General features: G+C 48.2%; 1 protein-coding gene across 4 annotated transcripts in view; it reads left to right on the top strand.

Annotated features, from left to right (window-relative positions):
• Positions 1-16,917, top strand: part of CEP20 (centrosomal protein 20) — a 76,819-nt gene that overhangs the window by 38,728 nt on the left and 21,174 nt on the right. The window contains exons 1-3 of one of the 4 annotated variants that reach the window (XM_077275138.1): positions 8,841-8,982; positions 13,955-14,152; positions 14,397-14,481. In XM_077275138.1, the coding sequence (XP_077131253.1) occupies positions 8,907-8,982; positions 13,955-14,152; positions 14,397-14,481 (359 nt within the window). In that variant the 5' untranslated portion in view covers positions 8,841-8,906. Of the gene's footprint in view, positions 1-8,840; positions 8,983-13,954; positions 14,153-14,396; positions 14,486-16,917 lie in introns of those variants that run through there. The other 3 variants (XM_077275142.1, XM_077275139.1, XM_077275140.1) reach the window with 3 other exon arrangements.

Genomic DNA, 16,917 nt, shown 5'->3' with positions numbered 1-16,917 from the left:
GGAATGGGAAAACCCACCATAACATTCTTAATGGCTTCAGAAAGGCCATTTCTAAAATTAGCGGCCAGTGCACACTCGTTCCAATGTGTCAGCACGGACCATTTCCGAAATTTTTGGCAATACACTTCAGCCTCGTCCTGCCCCTGAGACATAGCCAGCAAGGCCTTTTCTGCCTGAATCTCAAGATTGGGTTCCTCATAAAGTAAACCGAGCGCCAGGAAAAACGCATCAATATCAGCCAATGCCGGATCTCCTGGCGCCAGCGAAAAAGCCCAATCCTGAGGGTCGCCCCGTAAGAACGAAATAACAATTTTTACTTGCTGAGCAGAGTCTCCAGATGAACAGGGTCTCAGGGACAAAAACAATTTACAATTATTCACGAAATTCCTAAACTTAAACCTGTCTCCGGAAAACAGTTCAGGAATCGGTATTTTAGGTTCTGACCTAGGATTTCTGATAACATAGTCTTGTATGCCCTGCACACGAGTAGCCAGCTGGTCCACACTTGTAATCAAGGTCTGGACATTCATGTCTGCAGCAAGCATAGCCACTCTGAGGTAAAGGGGAAGAAGAAAAAAAAACAAAAAAAACTCAGAATCTTCTTTCTTATAATCCCTCTTCTGCAATGCATTAAACATTTAATACTGGCCTGGCAAACTGTTATGACCCCAATGGCGAGGGTCTCAGAGGAACGTGGAAGTCTGCAGAATACAAAAATCCAGCTCATAGGGCAGTGGTAACTGGGTTGACCATATATCTACTCCTAACGCCAACACTAGAAGTAGCCGGGGATCATTCCTACGTTGATTCTAGATGACACGCTCCAGCCGGAGAATCTAGCTACCCCTAGTAGAGGAAAACAAAAGACCTTTCTTGCCTCCAGAGAAGGGGACCCCAAAGCTGGATAGAAGCCCCCCACAAATAATAACGGTGAGGTAAGAGGAAATGACAAACACAGAAATGAACCAGGTTTAGCACAGAGAGGCCCGCTTACTGATAGCAGAATAAAGAAAGGTAACTTATATGGTCAACAAAAACCCTATCAAAATCCACACTGGAAATTCAAGAACCCCCGAACCGTCTAACGGTCCGGGGGGAGAACACCAGCCCCCTAGAGCTTCCAGCAAAGGTCAGGATATAGATATGGAACAAGCTGGACAAAAATACAAAACCAAAACAAATAGCAAAAAGCAAAAGGCAGACTTAGCTGATATAACTGGAACCAGGATCAGTAGACAAGAGCACAGCAGACTAGCTCTGATAACTACGTTGCCAGGCATTGAACTGAAGGTCCAGGGAGCTTATATAGCAACACCCCTAACTAACGACCCAGGTGCGGATAAAAGGAATGACAGAAAAACCAGAGTCAAAAAACTAGAACCACTAGAGGGAGCAAAAAGCGAATTCACAACAGTGACCCCAGTAATCCGCACTGCCCGGCCTGCACCCTACAAATAGCCGGGGCTGCAGTTAGAGCAGGTGCTGAGGTGAGCTCGTCGGAGGGCTATCGAGCACCGGGGGAGGCAGATGGAGGCGGATTGTACGGCTGTGTGTGCTCGGGCCCCAGCTCCGACCTCCCTGCCACCGCCGCGGCTGAAAAATGGCTCCAGGTCAGCTGACAATGAATGAAGGGATGCGGTTTACGCGCGAAGGTCGGAGCTGGGGCCCGAGCACACACAGCCGTACAATCCGCCTCACAAGGAGGAGAGCGGAGAAGGCGGCGGCTCCGTACCATGAGAAAGGGAAGCCACCTCGGGCACGACCAGCTGCTGCTCCCCGACAAATGCTCCAGCTTCTCCGGGGGGTTCGTGGCCGGGGGCGGCGCTGTGGTTGGCGCAGGAGGCGGCGGATACCTGCATGTCCTGTCCTCCCCCGGCCTGGTGCACCATCCCCCGCACGGACTGTGCGCTCCGGAGCAGCAAGCAGCGGCCAGCTTCATCTACTCCACCCCGCATGGACCCACCGCCAGAGCCGGCCTACTGCAGCCTCCACTGGGGCGCCCTCCGGCGAAGCTACGATTAGAACTTGGAGATGGAAGGATTAAAAACACTAAAAGGCAAAGGAAGAGCCACTGTATTCTGTCCCGACAGCCCAAAAACTCCAAAATCACCTCTGGAAAAAACAAGATATGACACCTCACTTTTTTTTCTTTTTTTTTTTACATTTACACTGGTAACCAGGGTAAACATCGGGTTAATAAGCGCGGCCCTGCGCTTAGTAACCCGATGTTTTCCCTGGTTACCAGGGGACTTCGCATAGTTGGTCGCTGGAGAGCTGTCTGTGTGACAGCTCTCCAGCGACCACACAGGTTTTTTTCCCAATGTAAGACACCCCCCCGAAAGTAAGACATAGTGGGACTTTTGAGTGGTAAAAGAAAGTAAGACGCTGTCTTACTATCGGGGAAACACGGTATTATACTATATGGAGGACTATGGGAAGTGTATTATACTATATGGAGGACTATGGGGCACATTATATTATATGGAGGACTATGGACAAATTATGCTATATGAAGGACTATGGTGCACATTATACATCTCTCTGGTCTCAGTCTACCACCCTACCCGTGCCCTCCGCTCCGCTAATGACCTCAGGTTAGCATCCTCAATAATCAGAACCTTCCACTCTCGTCTCCAAGACTTTACACGTGCTGCGCCGATTCTTTGGAATGCACTACCTAGGTTAATACGATTAATCCCCAATCCCCACAGTTTTAAGCGTGCCCTAAAAACTCATTTGTTCAGACTGGCCTACCGCCTCAATGCATTAACCTAACTATCCCTGTGTGGCCAATTAAAAAAAACAAAAAAACAATCAGGTTCCTCGCATCATGTTCTCATACACTTTATGCAGTTTATAGCACTCTGTGTCTGTACTGCTACATACTTAGGCAGTTAACTGGTTCATGCAGCTTTACATGAACACCCGAGCCTTAAGGTACCGTCACACTAAACGACATCGCTAGCGATCCGTGACGTTGCAGCGTCCTCGCTAGCGATATCGTTTAGTTTGACACGCAGCAGCGATCAGGATCCTGCTGTGATGTCGCTGGTCGCTGAATAAAGTCCAGAACTTTATTTGGTCGTCCGATCGCCGTGTATCGTTGTGTTTGACACCAAAAGCAACGATACCAGCGATGTTTTACACTGGTAACCAGGGTAAACATCGGGTTACCAAGCGCAGGGCCGCGCTTAGTAACCCGATGTTTACCCTGGTTACCAGCGTAAAAGTAAAAAAAACAAACAGTACATACTCACCCAGCGTCTGCTTCCTGACACTGACTGAGCGCCGGCCCTAAAGTGAAAGCACAGCGGTGACGTCACCGCTGTGCTGTTAGGGCCGGAGCTCAGTCAGTGTCAGGAAGCAGACGCCGGGGGACGCGAATGTAAGTATGTAGTGTTTGTTTTTTTTACTTTTACGCTGGTAACCAGGGTAAACATCGGGTTACTAAGCGCGGCCCTGCGCTTAGCAACCCGATGTTTACCCTGGTTACCCGGGGACCTCGGCATCGTTGGTCGCTGGAGAGCGGTCTGTATGACAGCTCTCCAGCGATCAAACAGCGACGCTGCAGCGATCGGCATCGTTGTCGCTATCGCTGCAGCGTCGCTTAATGTGACCGTACCTTTACACTATGGCTGGTCCAAATAACTAAAGCAATTGTTACCATCCACTTCTCGTGTCTCCCCTTTTCCTCATAGTTTGTAAGCTTGCGAGCAGGGCCCTCATTCCTCCTGGTATCTGTTTTGAACTGTGATTTCTGTTATGCTGTAATGTCTATAAGTTGTAAAGCGCTGCAGAATATGTTGGCGCTATATAAATAAAAATTATTATTATTATTATTATTACTATATGGAAGACTGTGGGGTGCATTATACTATGTTGAGGACTATGGTGTGTTTTATACTAAACAAGCAAAATGCTGCCTATTCATAGAGTGATTGGATTGTTGTTTGTGCTGGAACAAAAATCATTGTTCTCAGCAGCACATCGCCCAGTGAAAACTGCAGATATGCTACTGATAACATGATACTAAATGTGGACAGATTGATCTATTAGTGATTGTTCTGTCCCCATCATTGTTCCTCAGCCGATGTAAAGAGGCCGGGAAACAAGCGTCAAATTACTTGAATATTTTTGATCACACTAATTTAATGGCCTGAACTCAGCACATGTAAATACAACCTAAATGTTTCAGTGTGATGGTGCAATATATTAGCATTTCCGGCTCTTTTGCCCAGAACTTCACTTTGTCTAAAACCAGCCCTATTCCTGATTTATTAAGAAGACTGTCCCTTTTAAAGGGGTTGTCCACTAATAGGACAACCCCTTGATCTAAATGTTTGGCCTTGATAATATAAAAAAGCCTATACTCGCGTCCCGTGCCGGCGCCATTCCAGAGGTGTTGGCACTCGCAGTCCTGGGGCTCTTGTGCGGTTGCATGGTGGGTGGTTCCCGGTGACCAATCAGCGCTGACGTCACTGTCTCCGCCTTTGTACAAATTGAACATGTAGAGGAAGTCAGACATTAGCTGCAGCCCGAACTTCCTCTTCATGTTCAATTTGTCCGAAGTTGGGGACAGTGACGCCAGCTCTGATTTGGTGCTGGACACCACGTGTCATGCAACCTCACTGTCACTGTTGTAGGGGTTGTCCTATTAGTTTATGAATCAGGAGGGAGTTTATTATACTATATGGAGGACTATAGGGAGTGTATTATACTATATGGAGGACTATGGGGAGTGTATTCTACTATATGTAGGACTATGGGGAGTTTATTATACTATATGGAGGACTATGGGGAGTGTATTATACTTTATAGAGGACTATGGGGAGTGTATTATAAAATATGGAGGACTATGGGGAGTTTATTATACTATATGGAGAACTATGGGGAGTGTATTATACTATACGAAGGACTATGGGGAGTGTATTATACTATATGGAGGACTATGGGGAGTTTCTTATACTATATGGAGGACTATGGGGAGTGTATTATACTATATGGAGGACTATGGAGCAAATTATACTATATGAAGGACTATGGTGCACATTCTACTATATTGAGGGCTATGGAGAATGCATTATTCTATATGGAGGACTATGTACAAATTGAACATGTAGAGGAAGTCAGACATTAGCTGCAGCCCGAACTTCTTCTTCATGTTCAATCCGTCCAAAGGCGGGGACAGTGACGCCAGCTCTGATTTGGTGCTGGACATCACATGTCATGCAACCTCACTGTCACTGTTGTAGGGGTTGTCCTATTAGTGGACAACCCATTTTATGACTCAGGACTCCTATATAGTCCCTCATCAAGACAGGTGAGAAAGTTTCTGATCTTGATGAATTGGGGCCGTGATGTGCTAAAATAACAAAACAAGATGGACGTATTCAAAAACAGAACTTACCAACAATGTGATGTGTATGGGTTCCCTGATTGTCCCCCAGTGACACACAATAAGTCAGGAAATGAGGATCAGGAATGTTATATTTCAACATGTACAGTCATTATGATCTCCCGAGACATGCATCATTTAACGGTTTGTTCCCCTCTTCCCATTGAGATATGCAGGATGTCCCTAAAGTCTGGACACACAGGCGAAAACACACATTTTCAAGAAATGAAATTTATTAGCACAATTGTATTCAATTGGAATGTTAAATAATTTCTTCAATATGATTTCCATCATTTGCGATGCAAAGGTTGATTCGCTTTGCAAAATTCTATTATAATTGAATTAAATGAATTAAAATTATTCCTATGTGTCCAGACTTTAAGGACACCCTGTACAAGCGCTCATCTAGCTATCACCAGTGTTAGTGGTGGGTTTCCTCTGCATTCTCCAGTTTTTTATCCACACTCCCAAGGCATACAGATCATTTAATTGGCTTCCTATAATGTTGTCCTATGATATTATGAATGGCATTGCTGTACATACTGTATGCTGGACAGAATTGGTGCTATTGAGGCAGTGGAAAGTACATTACATGTAGAAAGTATTGGAACACTCCTCTAGATCATTGAGTTCAGGTTTCTCATTCAGAGACAGGCCAGAATGTCTCTGAGAAGAGACCGCACAGGTCGAACTGGGACTAGCTCAGCCATGTGAGAGTAGCCAGGGTCTACTTTGTTTAGTTGGCGCCTGGACAAAGCTAGGGATTTGGGGTTTATGGTTTTGTTTTTCGATACTATGCACCATGTCGAAATAAGTGTCACACTGTTTTGACACAAGAATCCATTGTGTGTGAATGCACCCTACTGAGGAGCGTGAATCCCTACAATAGTTAAATAACCATTCAAGTAGGGCTACAACAACTTTGGCCATGTGATATTAAGTTTGCAATGTCACGCAGTGAAGATCACAAATAATAGTGCATTGATTACTTTGAAACCTTGCAGGATTACATTTTTGCTGACTGTAACCACATTCATGATCATTATTAGCAATTTAGCTTTCGATTCTTGAGAACACAGAGGATTTTTAATAAGAGGTCAATTGCAAAGTTGCTTGTTTTTATAAGGAATATAACATTTTACCTATTTATAATCTTGACACAACCCCTTTAAGATTGCTTTCCTCTTTAAAGAGAACCTGTCAGCAGAATTGTGCACAGTAACCTACAGACAGTGTCAGGTCGGTGCTGTTATACTGATTACAATCATACCTGGTGATGAAATCCGTCTTGTGGTTGTTGTTTAACATTTTATTTTCAGTTTTGAGTTAATGATATGCTCGTGCTCCGGGGCGGCCTGTAATTAGATATTCATCAGTATTGGTTCTAATAGGTCACTGATCCCTCACTGACCTGCCCCCTAGTTTACATAATGAATATTATATATATTAAAAAAATCACCTGCGCTGCACTATGATAGCATGTGTAATGTGCAGTTCAGAGGCGTAGCCTAGGGTTTCGGTTCGGGGGGGGGGGGGCGAAGCTTCTGAGTGGGCCCCTAACCAGGTAACCTTGATTACAACTGGGTGACGGACCCTAATAGTGGAGGAGAAACTCAGCAGATGACCGCACTGTTGCTGAAAGTAATCTATATGCAAAGAGCAACATTGATATTACAGCCATATGGTCAATGGTAAATACCAGTCCTGCAGAACATATAAGTGATCACAGCACAGTTACAGATAATGACTTACCGCTGACGTTCTTTCTGATGGAGTCGTTCACTTTTCCGGTCTTTTCCATCTGGCCCAGACCGATATGACAACTTCTTCCACCCAGGACTCGGCTGCAGAGAATACAACAAAGACACATTTCACTTCTCATATTCCAGCCCCATCACCATCTATTCCCAAACTGCACAAACTCTTCATCCTGCTGATACCCCAATGCTGCTGCTGTCTTTATTACTGCACCTGCTGTGTGGTTCTCTGTGCCCTCTAAATTCTAAAGCAACTCTCTAGAATATAGTAATGCCGGGTGCAAGTGCCCTAGAAAACAGTGCCCACATTTTGTCCCGAGTCTCCCCCCTGTACAGCTCCCCTATACACAGCATGATGCTCTCTTATACATAACATGATGCCTCCTCACTGTAATGTACCCCCATACAGTATACTGACCCCTTAGTAGCCCCAAAACTGCTTGATGGCCCCAACACTGTGTGATGGCCCCTTCACTGTAATCCCCACAATGTATGATGGCCCCTAGATAGCCTCCATATAGTGTAATGTGCCAGATAGTCCTCAATATAGTTTAATACATTCCCCATAGGCCTGTAAAGTAAAATGCATTCCCCATAGGCCTGTATAGTATAATGCACTCCCCATAGGCCTGCATAGTATAATGCACTCCCCATAGGCCAGTACAGTATAATGCACCTCCTTAGACAGCCAGTATAGTATAATGCACCCCCATTAGGCAGCCAGTACAGTATAATGCACCCCCATTAGGCAGGCAGTACAGTATAGTGCATCTCCATAGGCAGCCAGCACAATATAATGCACCCCTATAGGCAGCCTGCATAGTATAATGCACCCCCATAGGCAACCAGTACAGTATAATGCACCCCCATTAGGCAGTCTGTATAGTATAATGCACCCCCAATAGGCAGTCTGTATAGTATAATGCACCCCCGTTAAGCAGCCAGTACAATATAATGCACCCCATTAGGCAGCCAGTACAATATAATGCACCTCCATTAGGCAGCCTGTATAGTATAATGCACCCCCATTAGGCAGGCAGTACAGTATAATGCACCCCCAATAGGCAGTCTACTATAGGGAGGATATTGTTGTAGGGAGGACTGAAGCTAGCACTGTTGTAGCGATGACTCTGATGTACTCTCGCTGGCACTGCTGTAGGGGGTAAAATGGCTGGCACTGTTGTGGGGGTACTTTGTCTAGCACTGCTGTAGAGGGTACTCTGGCTGGCACTGCAGTAGGGGGTACTCTGGCTGGCACTGTTGTGGGGGTACTCTGGCTGGCATTGTTGTGGGGGGTACTCGGGCTGGCACTGTTGTGAGGGGGAACTCCGGCTGGTACTGTTGTGGGGGTACTGTGGCTGGCACTGTTGTGGGGGTACTCTGGCTGGCACTGTTGTGGGGGTACTCTGGCTGGCACTGTTGTGGGGGTACTCTGGCTGGCACTGTTTGTGAGGACACTGTCCAACATGGTTATAGAATAAGCCTGCTCTCCGCCTCCAGGCTGTTGTGTTCTGTGCCTCCTCTTCTTTCAGGTTACAGGTTTTTTTCATATGATCCTGAGGTTTCTCCCACTGTAGAGTAACCTTAGATGGCGCACAACGTGTAGCATTAGGCCAGTTCTCTGCACATGCTTCAATAGGTTTCAGTTGGTCCCTACAAATATGGCGCCGCGCTCCACTTTGTGTGTCTACTTGTCATCACTCTAGTGTTAGATGTACGTAATGACATGAGGTAGAGCGAGGAAAGGACCGCGCATGCGCAGTCGTGAGGCGGGTACTGTGGCTGTGGCTACAGAAGGCGTCATGGCGACTGTGTCAGAGCTCAGAGCCGGTGAGTGCGGCGGGTCTGTCTCCTGTAGCCGAAGCCAGTGTATTCTGTGCGGACGTGAATGCAGCCACCGACATCGGCTGTCTGTATCCGCTGCACCCCGCACTTCGTGTAAACCTTCTGCCTGGAAGCCTCCTGAGCCCGGTGTAACTTCCCACTATAGAGCTGCCTGCTCTGGTTACCATGGCTACAGCTAGTTCCTACAACTGTCAGAAAGTTTCCTAGGTGTTCTGTGTACTGAGACCCCAGATTGTGTGAGCGGTGGTGCTGGGCTCCGTTACCCTTTGTGTTTGGGAATATTGAGAATAATCCTTTATGGCCCCCTACAGACCTCTGGGGGTCTCTGATCCCGCGGGCCACTGGGGGTCTCTGATCCCGCGGGCCACTGGGGGTCTCTGATCCCGCGGGCCTCTGGGGGTCTCTGATCCCGCGGGCCTCTGGGGGTCTCTGATCCCGCGGGCCTCTGGGGGTCTCTGATCCCGCGGGCCTCTGGGGGTCTCTGATCCCGCGGGCCTCTGGGGGTCTCTGATCCCGCGGGCCTCTGGGGGTCTCTGATCCCGCGGGCCTCTGGGGGTCTCTGATCCCGCGGGCTTCTGGGGGTCTCTGATCCCGCGGGCTTCTGGGGGTCTCTGATCCCGCGGGCTTCTGGGGGTCTCTGATCCCGCGGGCCACTGGGGGTCTCTGATCCCGCGGGCCTCTGGGGGTCTCTGATCCCGCGGGCCTCTGGGGGTCTCTGATCCCGCGGGCCTCTGGGGGTCTCTGATCCCGCGGGCCTCTGGGGGTCTCTGATCCCGCGGGCCTCTGGGGGTCTCTGATCCCGCGGGCCTCTGGGGGTCTCTGATCCCGCGGGCTTCTGGGGGTCTCTGATCCCGCGGGCTTCTGGGGGTCTCTGATCCCGCGGGCTTCTGGGGGTCTCTGATCCCGCGGGCTTCTGGGGGTCTCTGATCCCGCGGGCTTCTGGGGGTCTCTGATCCCGCGGGCTTCTGGGGGTCTCTGATCCCGCGGGCCACTGGGGGTCTCTGATCCCGCGGGCCACTGGGGGTCTGATCCTAAGAACAGGACTTTGAAAATCCCCATCATAATGGAGTAGAGGCCGGGAATGCTGTGGCAGAGTACAGTGGTCTCCCATAGAGAAAGGCTGTAGTGGGGGTGCACCTGCTCGGCCTCTGCTCAGAGGGGGGCATTTCAGAGCTTTGTTCTTGGAATCAGTGGGGAGACCCACAGAGATTCCCTGGAGAGGTTTTAACTATTAACTTGTAATATTAGTAATTACCTATTAAAGCAGATCTGTTATCTCGATCTATTGCCCTATTTAAAGGTAAACTGTCACAAGTTTTGGCTTTTAAACCATGTAGATGGGGTTTCTACAACCTCTTTATATCCTCAGAGGTGCCAATGCATAGCTCTGAAAGAGTGTTTTATACATGTCCCGCAGTGCATGTAAATTGTGTGGTCCAGTCCAATGGGAGAATCCAGATTATGATCCTGTCCCTTCAATCACCGTCTCTTCTGTCTGTATGGAAGTGGATGACGTCTCTGTCATCTATGTGGTGCTGGAAGTAGTGCGGCTGCACAGTGGAGCTGGAGGGCTGCATGGTTCACTCTGCCAGTTAAACAGCCAGGGAGCAGCCTGCATCGCCTCATTACATGGCTTCGCACTGTCGGTCTCCAGAGGCGTAGCTAGGGTTTCAGTTGGGGGAGGGGTGAAGCTTCTGAGTGGGCCCCTAACCAACCTTGATTACAACTCGGTGACGCGCCCTAATACTGGAGGAGAACCTCAGCAGATGACCGCTCTGTTGCTGAAGATAATCTCCTATATAAAGACCAAGATGGATATTACCGCCATATGGTCAGTGGTAGATACCAGTCCTGCAGAACATATAAGAGATCACTGCACAGTTACAGATAATGACTTACCGCTGACGTTCTTTCTGATGGAGTCGTTCACTTTTCCCATCTTTTCCATCTGGCCCAGACCGATATGACAACTTCTTCCAGCCAGGACTCGTCTACAGAGAAAACAACAAAGACACATTTCACTTCTCATATGCCAGCCCCATCACCCCAATACTGAGCCGCTGGCGCCGTATGTGTCCCTATTACTGCACCTGATACCCCAATACTAAGCCGCTGCTGCCGTATGTGTCCCTATTACTGCACGTGATACCGCAATACTGAGCCGTTGCTGCCACATGTGTCGCTATTACTGCACCTGCTGTGTGGTTCTCTGTGCCCTCTAAATTCTAAAGCACCCCTCTATAATATAGTAATGCCGGGTGCAAGTGCCCTAGAAAACAGTGCCCACATTTTGCCCCCTAGAAAGTAACAATGCCCTGTGTGCCCCTTTGACAGTCACAGTAACCTGAGTTCCCCTATAGCCAGAAGTGCCCATTTTACATTTAATAACATTTTGTCCCGAGTCTCCCCCCGTACAGCTCCCCTATACACAGCATAATGCGCCCTTATACACAGTATAATGCCCCCTCTCTGTATAGTACCACCCACACAGTATACTGACCCCTTAGTAGCCTCCAAACTGTTTGATGGCCCCTTCACTGTAATGTCCACACTGTATGATGCCCCCCTAGATAGCCTCCATATAGTATAAAGCACCAGATCGTCCTAAATGTAGTATAATGCACTCCCCGTAAGCCTCCATATAGTATAATGCACTCCCTGTAAGCCTCCATATAGTATAATGCACTCCCCGTAAGCCTCCATATAGTATAATTCACCCCCATAGGCAGACTCTATAGCACAAGGCAGCACCCATAGGCAGACTCTATAGCGCAAGGCAGCACCCATAGGCAGACTCTGCAGCACAGGGCAGCACCCATTTTGGCAGAGACTGTAGTATAAGGCAGCACCCCGATAGGCAGACCTTGTAGTATAAGGCAGCACCCCACAGGCAGACCCTGTAGTATAAGGCAGCACCACTATAGGCAGACCCTGTAATATAAGGCAGCACCCCTATAGGCAGACCCTGTAATATAAGGCAGCACCCCATAGGCAGACCCTGTAGTATAAGGCAGCACCCCTATAGGCAGACCCTGTAATATAAGGCAGCACCCCTATAGGCAGACCCTGTAATATAAGGCAGCACCCCTATAGGCAGACCCTGTAGTATAAGGCAGCACCCCTATAGGCAGACCCTGTAGTATAAGGCAGCACCCCATAGGCAGACCCTGTAGTATAAGGCAGCACCCCATAGGCAGACCCTGTAGTATAAGGCAGTACCCCTATAGGCAGACCCTGTAGTATAAGGCAGCACCCCTATAGGCGGACCCTGTAGTATAAGGCAGCACCCCTATAGCCAGACCCTGTAGTATAAGGCAGCACCCCCTATAGCCAGACCCTGTAGTATAAGGCAGCACCCCCTATAGCCAGACCCTGTAGTATAAGGCAGCACCCCCTATAGCCAGACCCTGTAGTATAAGGCAGCACCCCCTATAGCCAGACCCTGTAGTATAAGGCAGCACCCCCTATACCAGACCCTGTAGTCTAAGGCAGCATCCCATATAGCCAGACCCTGTAGTATAAGGCAGCACCCCTATAGGCAGACCCTGTAGTATAAGGCAGCACCCCTATAGGCAGACCCTGTAATATAAGGCAACCCCCATAAAAAATAAATACTCACCTCTCTTCTTTCTGGTTTCTCCGCAGCTCTGAGTGCCCACTCATCTCCTGACAGCGGGCGCTGGTTAGTGACGTCATTGCGCCTGCTGTCAGTGTTGGCGTCGGTGACGCCAGATGCTGACAGGGGGATGATGGGAGAAGGAGCATAGCGCTATAGGGGGTGCCCTATAGCTGACCCAGCAATGACGGGCAGGGGGCCCACTGCTGGCACAGGGGCCCTCCCACCTGCTCAGGGGCCCATAGCAGCCGAGTGGCAGTGAATGTAATTGTATTGGCGCACGCAGTTACAGTAGCGTAGCTCTGGGTGGGCCCCCTCAGAGCACGGGGCCCTGGGCGACCGCCCCCTCTGACCCCCGGTAGCTACGCTACTGTCGATCTCTGATGCCTTGCGCTGGAGCGAGACTTCCGGCACTGTATGGATGACACAGAGACATCATCCCCTTTCATACAGATAGAAGAGGCGACAATTGAAGGCACCAAATCATAATCTGGATGGGACCAGACCACACAATTCACATGCAGAGTGGGACATGTATAAAACACAGTTTCAAAAGTACGCAGGGACACCTCTTGAGGATATAACGGTGTTGTAGGAATCCAATTTGCAGGATTTCTGAGCAAAAAAAGTGACAGAATCAAATCCATTTAAAGGGAACCTATCATTACATTAATGACCCATTCATAGGATGTGTGATCAATATTTGATCAGTAGAGATCTGACACCTTCTGTGCTGCTGTTATCAGTATCAACACCACAGCTCGGTACTCTGCTGAATGCCTCCTTGTACTCAGATAAGCTCCTATTACCTAAAGAGACGGCCACTAAACAGTGTTGTGTTCACTGTTACGCTCCACATCTGACCACTGCTGGAGCTGGTAACCACTGCTGGATGGGTGCTTGGTGCCGGACCCCCACTATTCTAATATTAATGACCTTTTTACAAGTATAGGTCATCAATATCAATAGTACTAAAAAAACCTTTTGGGTCTGTGCGCTTGATCCGGAAGTGGCAGCGCTTTGGACGCAGCACATGTTCGCTGTGGGCAAAGCGCTGCCGTCTATTGAACGTAGGTGAATCCGCATGTGTTCACTGAACCGTGCAGATTGTGGTCGGACCCCCACGGATCAACAAGTTGTTATTATCATGTTTATAGATGTTTCCCCAGAGAAGACCTTTAATATAGTTATGAATGGCCTCTCTCCATACCTGTGCTTGTCTGTGGATTTGCTGCACAGACTAAAATGAATTTGTGTTATTTTTGTTACACACATCCAATATAACAAAGGTATTTTAGATGTAATACTTGGTTTTATTTTACATCTTATTTTCTTCTTTAGTTTTGACAGATACGTTGGATAAAAGAGGAGTGCTAGGACAGCTCAAGGCTCGGGTGCGGGCCGAAGTGTTTGCCGCACTGAATGACCAGAGCGAACCTAGACCTGAGCTGTCACATGAAAATCTCCTGATTAATGAAATGATCAGAGAGTATCTCGAGTTTAATAAATATAAGCACACGTCATCTGTTCTATCTGCAGGTACGGCCATCATTTCACCCTCTGGCAGCGGGCTAACACCTTAGTGATTTACGTTCCTTGCAGAGAGGAGGCCATAAGTGCTGCACTTTTATATTCGCATCACAGCTGCATAAGTATTTTTTTTTCCCCATTTTCATTAATTATAAAATGTTGATAGATAGATTTTACATAAACTGTCACATGCTAAGTTATATTTGTTTCCAAGTAGTGCATATATATATAATTGTTTTTTATTTTTTTGCAGAATCTGGTCTATCTGACGTCCCTCTGGATCGCTCTTTTTTAGCAAGAGAACTGAACCTTATTGAGGATACAAGAGCTCAGTCAGTGTAAGAGAATGTATAAGTAACTCACCAAAAAGGAAATAAAATTCATAAAACATCACAGAAAAAGGAATCTATATTCACCAACACCAGGCTACAATATTAAAAGGGCTGTTGAGGTTTGGTGTTAGTCTGCAGTCACTTTATGTGACTGCAGACTTTTGTATCCTCTCAGCAGGCACTGTGCACGCTCAGGATTCACTGATGCCGGGAGTGGGCGGTCGCATGACCACAAATATGTGATCTAAAAAGGATCTGTCACCAGATTTCACAATACAAACTGTATACATTTTTAAACCTATCTTAGACCGGATAAGGCTGGTGTACTTATTTTGAAAATCCTTGCCATACAGACTCTATATTTTTGATCTTAGGATGAGTATTTTTCCTATCGCCACGACAGCACCCACAACGAGAGAGGGGATCCGCCCACCTTCCGGACAGGAACCTACAGGTTAAAAAGGGGCGGCCCCCCTCGCCCTCCAGTTTTGGGTTCCTGTCCGGACGGCGGGAGCCTACAGTTTCATAGCTTACCCGGGTCCGCCAAGCCTCTGCGGTGTCCAGGTGAGAACGGCAGAGTCGGGGGCCCGGAAGCAGCGTCGGGGGAAGTCCTGTGTCCAGCTTCCCCCCTCGTCTGGCAAAGAGCGATGGGTGGCGTTTCCGGGGGAAGGCACGCCGCCCCGGGTCGTCCACGTGCACGCGACGCTGCAGGAGCAGGTCGGCGCTTGTAACCCGGAAGTGATTCAACGACTTCCGGAGGAGGCCGGGAGGAAGAGCGCGGGACCTTTGAAAAGAAGGCAGCGCTTGGTGAGTGGTGTGCGGCAACATGTCTTCCACAGGAGACGCCGAACACCGACAGTTAGGAGAACAGAGGAGCAGCAGCAGATCTCGTTGTGGGGATGTGGCACGCGGGCAGCAGGACCCTGGCACGTCACGGCGCACCTCACCCCCTCAGAAACCGGTACTCTATTTGTCATCAGCGGTGGTGAGTTTGATATCTGACCCATTGGCTGATACAACTGTCTTCTATATTATGCTTTTTCTATATAGGGGAAAAAGGTCTCGAAGTCCAAACATAAGCAGTGTGCGTTATGCACGGAGCCACTACCTGACACCTATTCAAAAAAATTATGTCAGTTATGTATATGCCGTACATTAGAAGAAGAGGCCCCCCCTCCGTGTATCGGATTTGAGGGAAGTAATTAGGGAAGAAATAAAATCGTCCCTTAAAATTAAACGGCATGAGAAGAGTGGTATGGAAATAATATCCGATTCCAGCCCTTCATTGCAAGAGGGCGAGTGCTCAGAGAGTTCGTCATCACCCTCCTCAGATGAGGAAGGAAGGCCTTGCTTTTCCACTGACAGTATGGAGACTTTAATCAAGGCAGTCCGGGCAACTATGGGTGTGGCAGAAAGTAAGGAGCCAAAAACAACCCAGGAGATCATGTTTGCAGGACTAAGCCAGAGAAGTCGCAAAGCTTTTCCCGTGGTAGATACCATTAAAGATCTGGTAAGACGAGAGTGGGACAAGCTGGACAAGGGGTTCTTACCCTCGGCCGCAAAAAGGAGGTACCCCTTTGAAGATGAGACCTTATCCCAGTGGGTGAAAATCCCGAAGGTGGATGCGGCAGTAGCATCTACCTCAAAAACAGCCTCGCTACCTTTAGAGGATGTGGGACTCCTTAAAGATCCCTCAGACAGAAAGGCTGACATGCTCCTTAAAAAAGTGTGGGAAGCATCATCTGGAGCCTTTAAGCCCGCAATCGCAGGCACCTGTACGGCAAGATCTATCATGGTCTGGGTGACTCAGCTGGAAGAACAGCTTAAAGCTAAAGCACCTAGGGATAAATTATTGAACTCCCTGTCTCAAGTCAGAGAAGGAGCGGCTTATCTGGCAGATGCCTCGATTGACTCCCTGAAATTGGCTGCAAGATCGGCGGGGCTCTCAAATGCAGCCCGACGGGCACTTTGGCTAAAGACCTGGAAGGGGGATGCTCAGGCAAAGGCCAAATTATGCTCCATTCCATGTAGGGGTGAGTACTTATTCGGCCCGGTGCTGGATGACATCCTTGCAAAGGCAGAGGACAGAAAGAAGGGATTTCCTAAAGCATTTAATCCCACTTTTAGGAATGCCTTCCGGAGACGCATACCCTTCAGAAAATTCCAGTCAGACCAGCAGGGGTATAATCGTGACTGGGAGACGTCGGATCAAAAGAAGAAAGGTGGATACTATAAAAACCCTTCATCTTTCTCAAGAAGGAGACGTAATTACAGATAAGACAAATCTGCCAGTAGGGGGAAGACTAAAGTTCTTCTCAGAAGAATGGCAAAGAATAACTTCTAGTGCCTGGATAATGGGGGTAGTCGAGTCAGGATTAAAATTAGAATTTTTGAGAACCCCCCCAAATCATTTTATTATAACATCACTAGATACTCCGGCCC

This window comes from Ranitomeya variabilis, chromosome 7 (genome assembly GCF_051348905.1).
Source record: "Ranitomeya variabilis isolate aRanVar5 chromosome 7, aRanVar5.hap1, whole genome shotgun sequence".
NCBI classification, from domain to species: domain Eukaryota; kingdom Metazoa; phylum Chordata; class Amphibia; order Anura; family Dendrobatidae; genus Ranitomeya; species Ranitomeya variabilis.
This window is presented reverse-complemented; position numbering and strand designations above follow the sequence as displayed.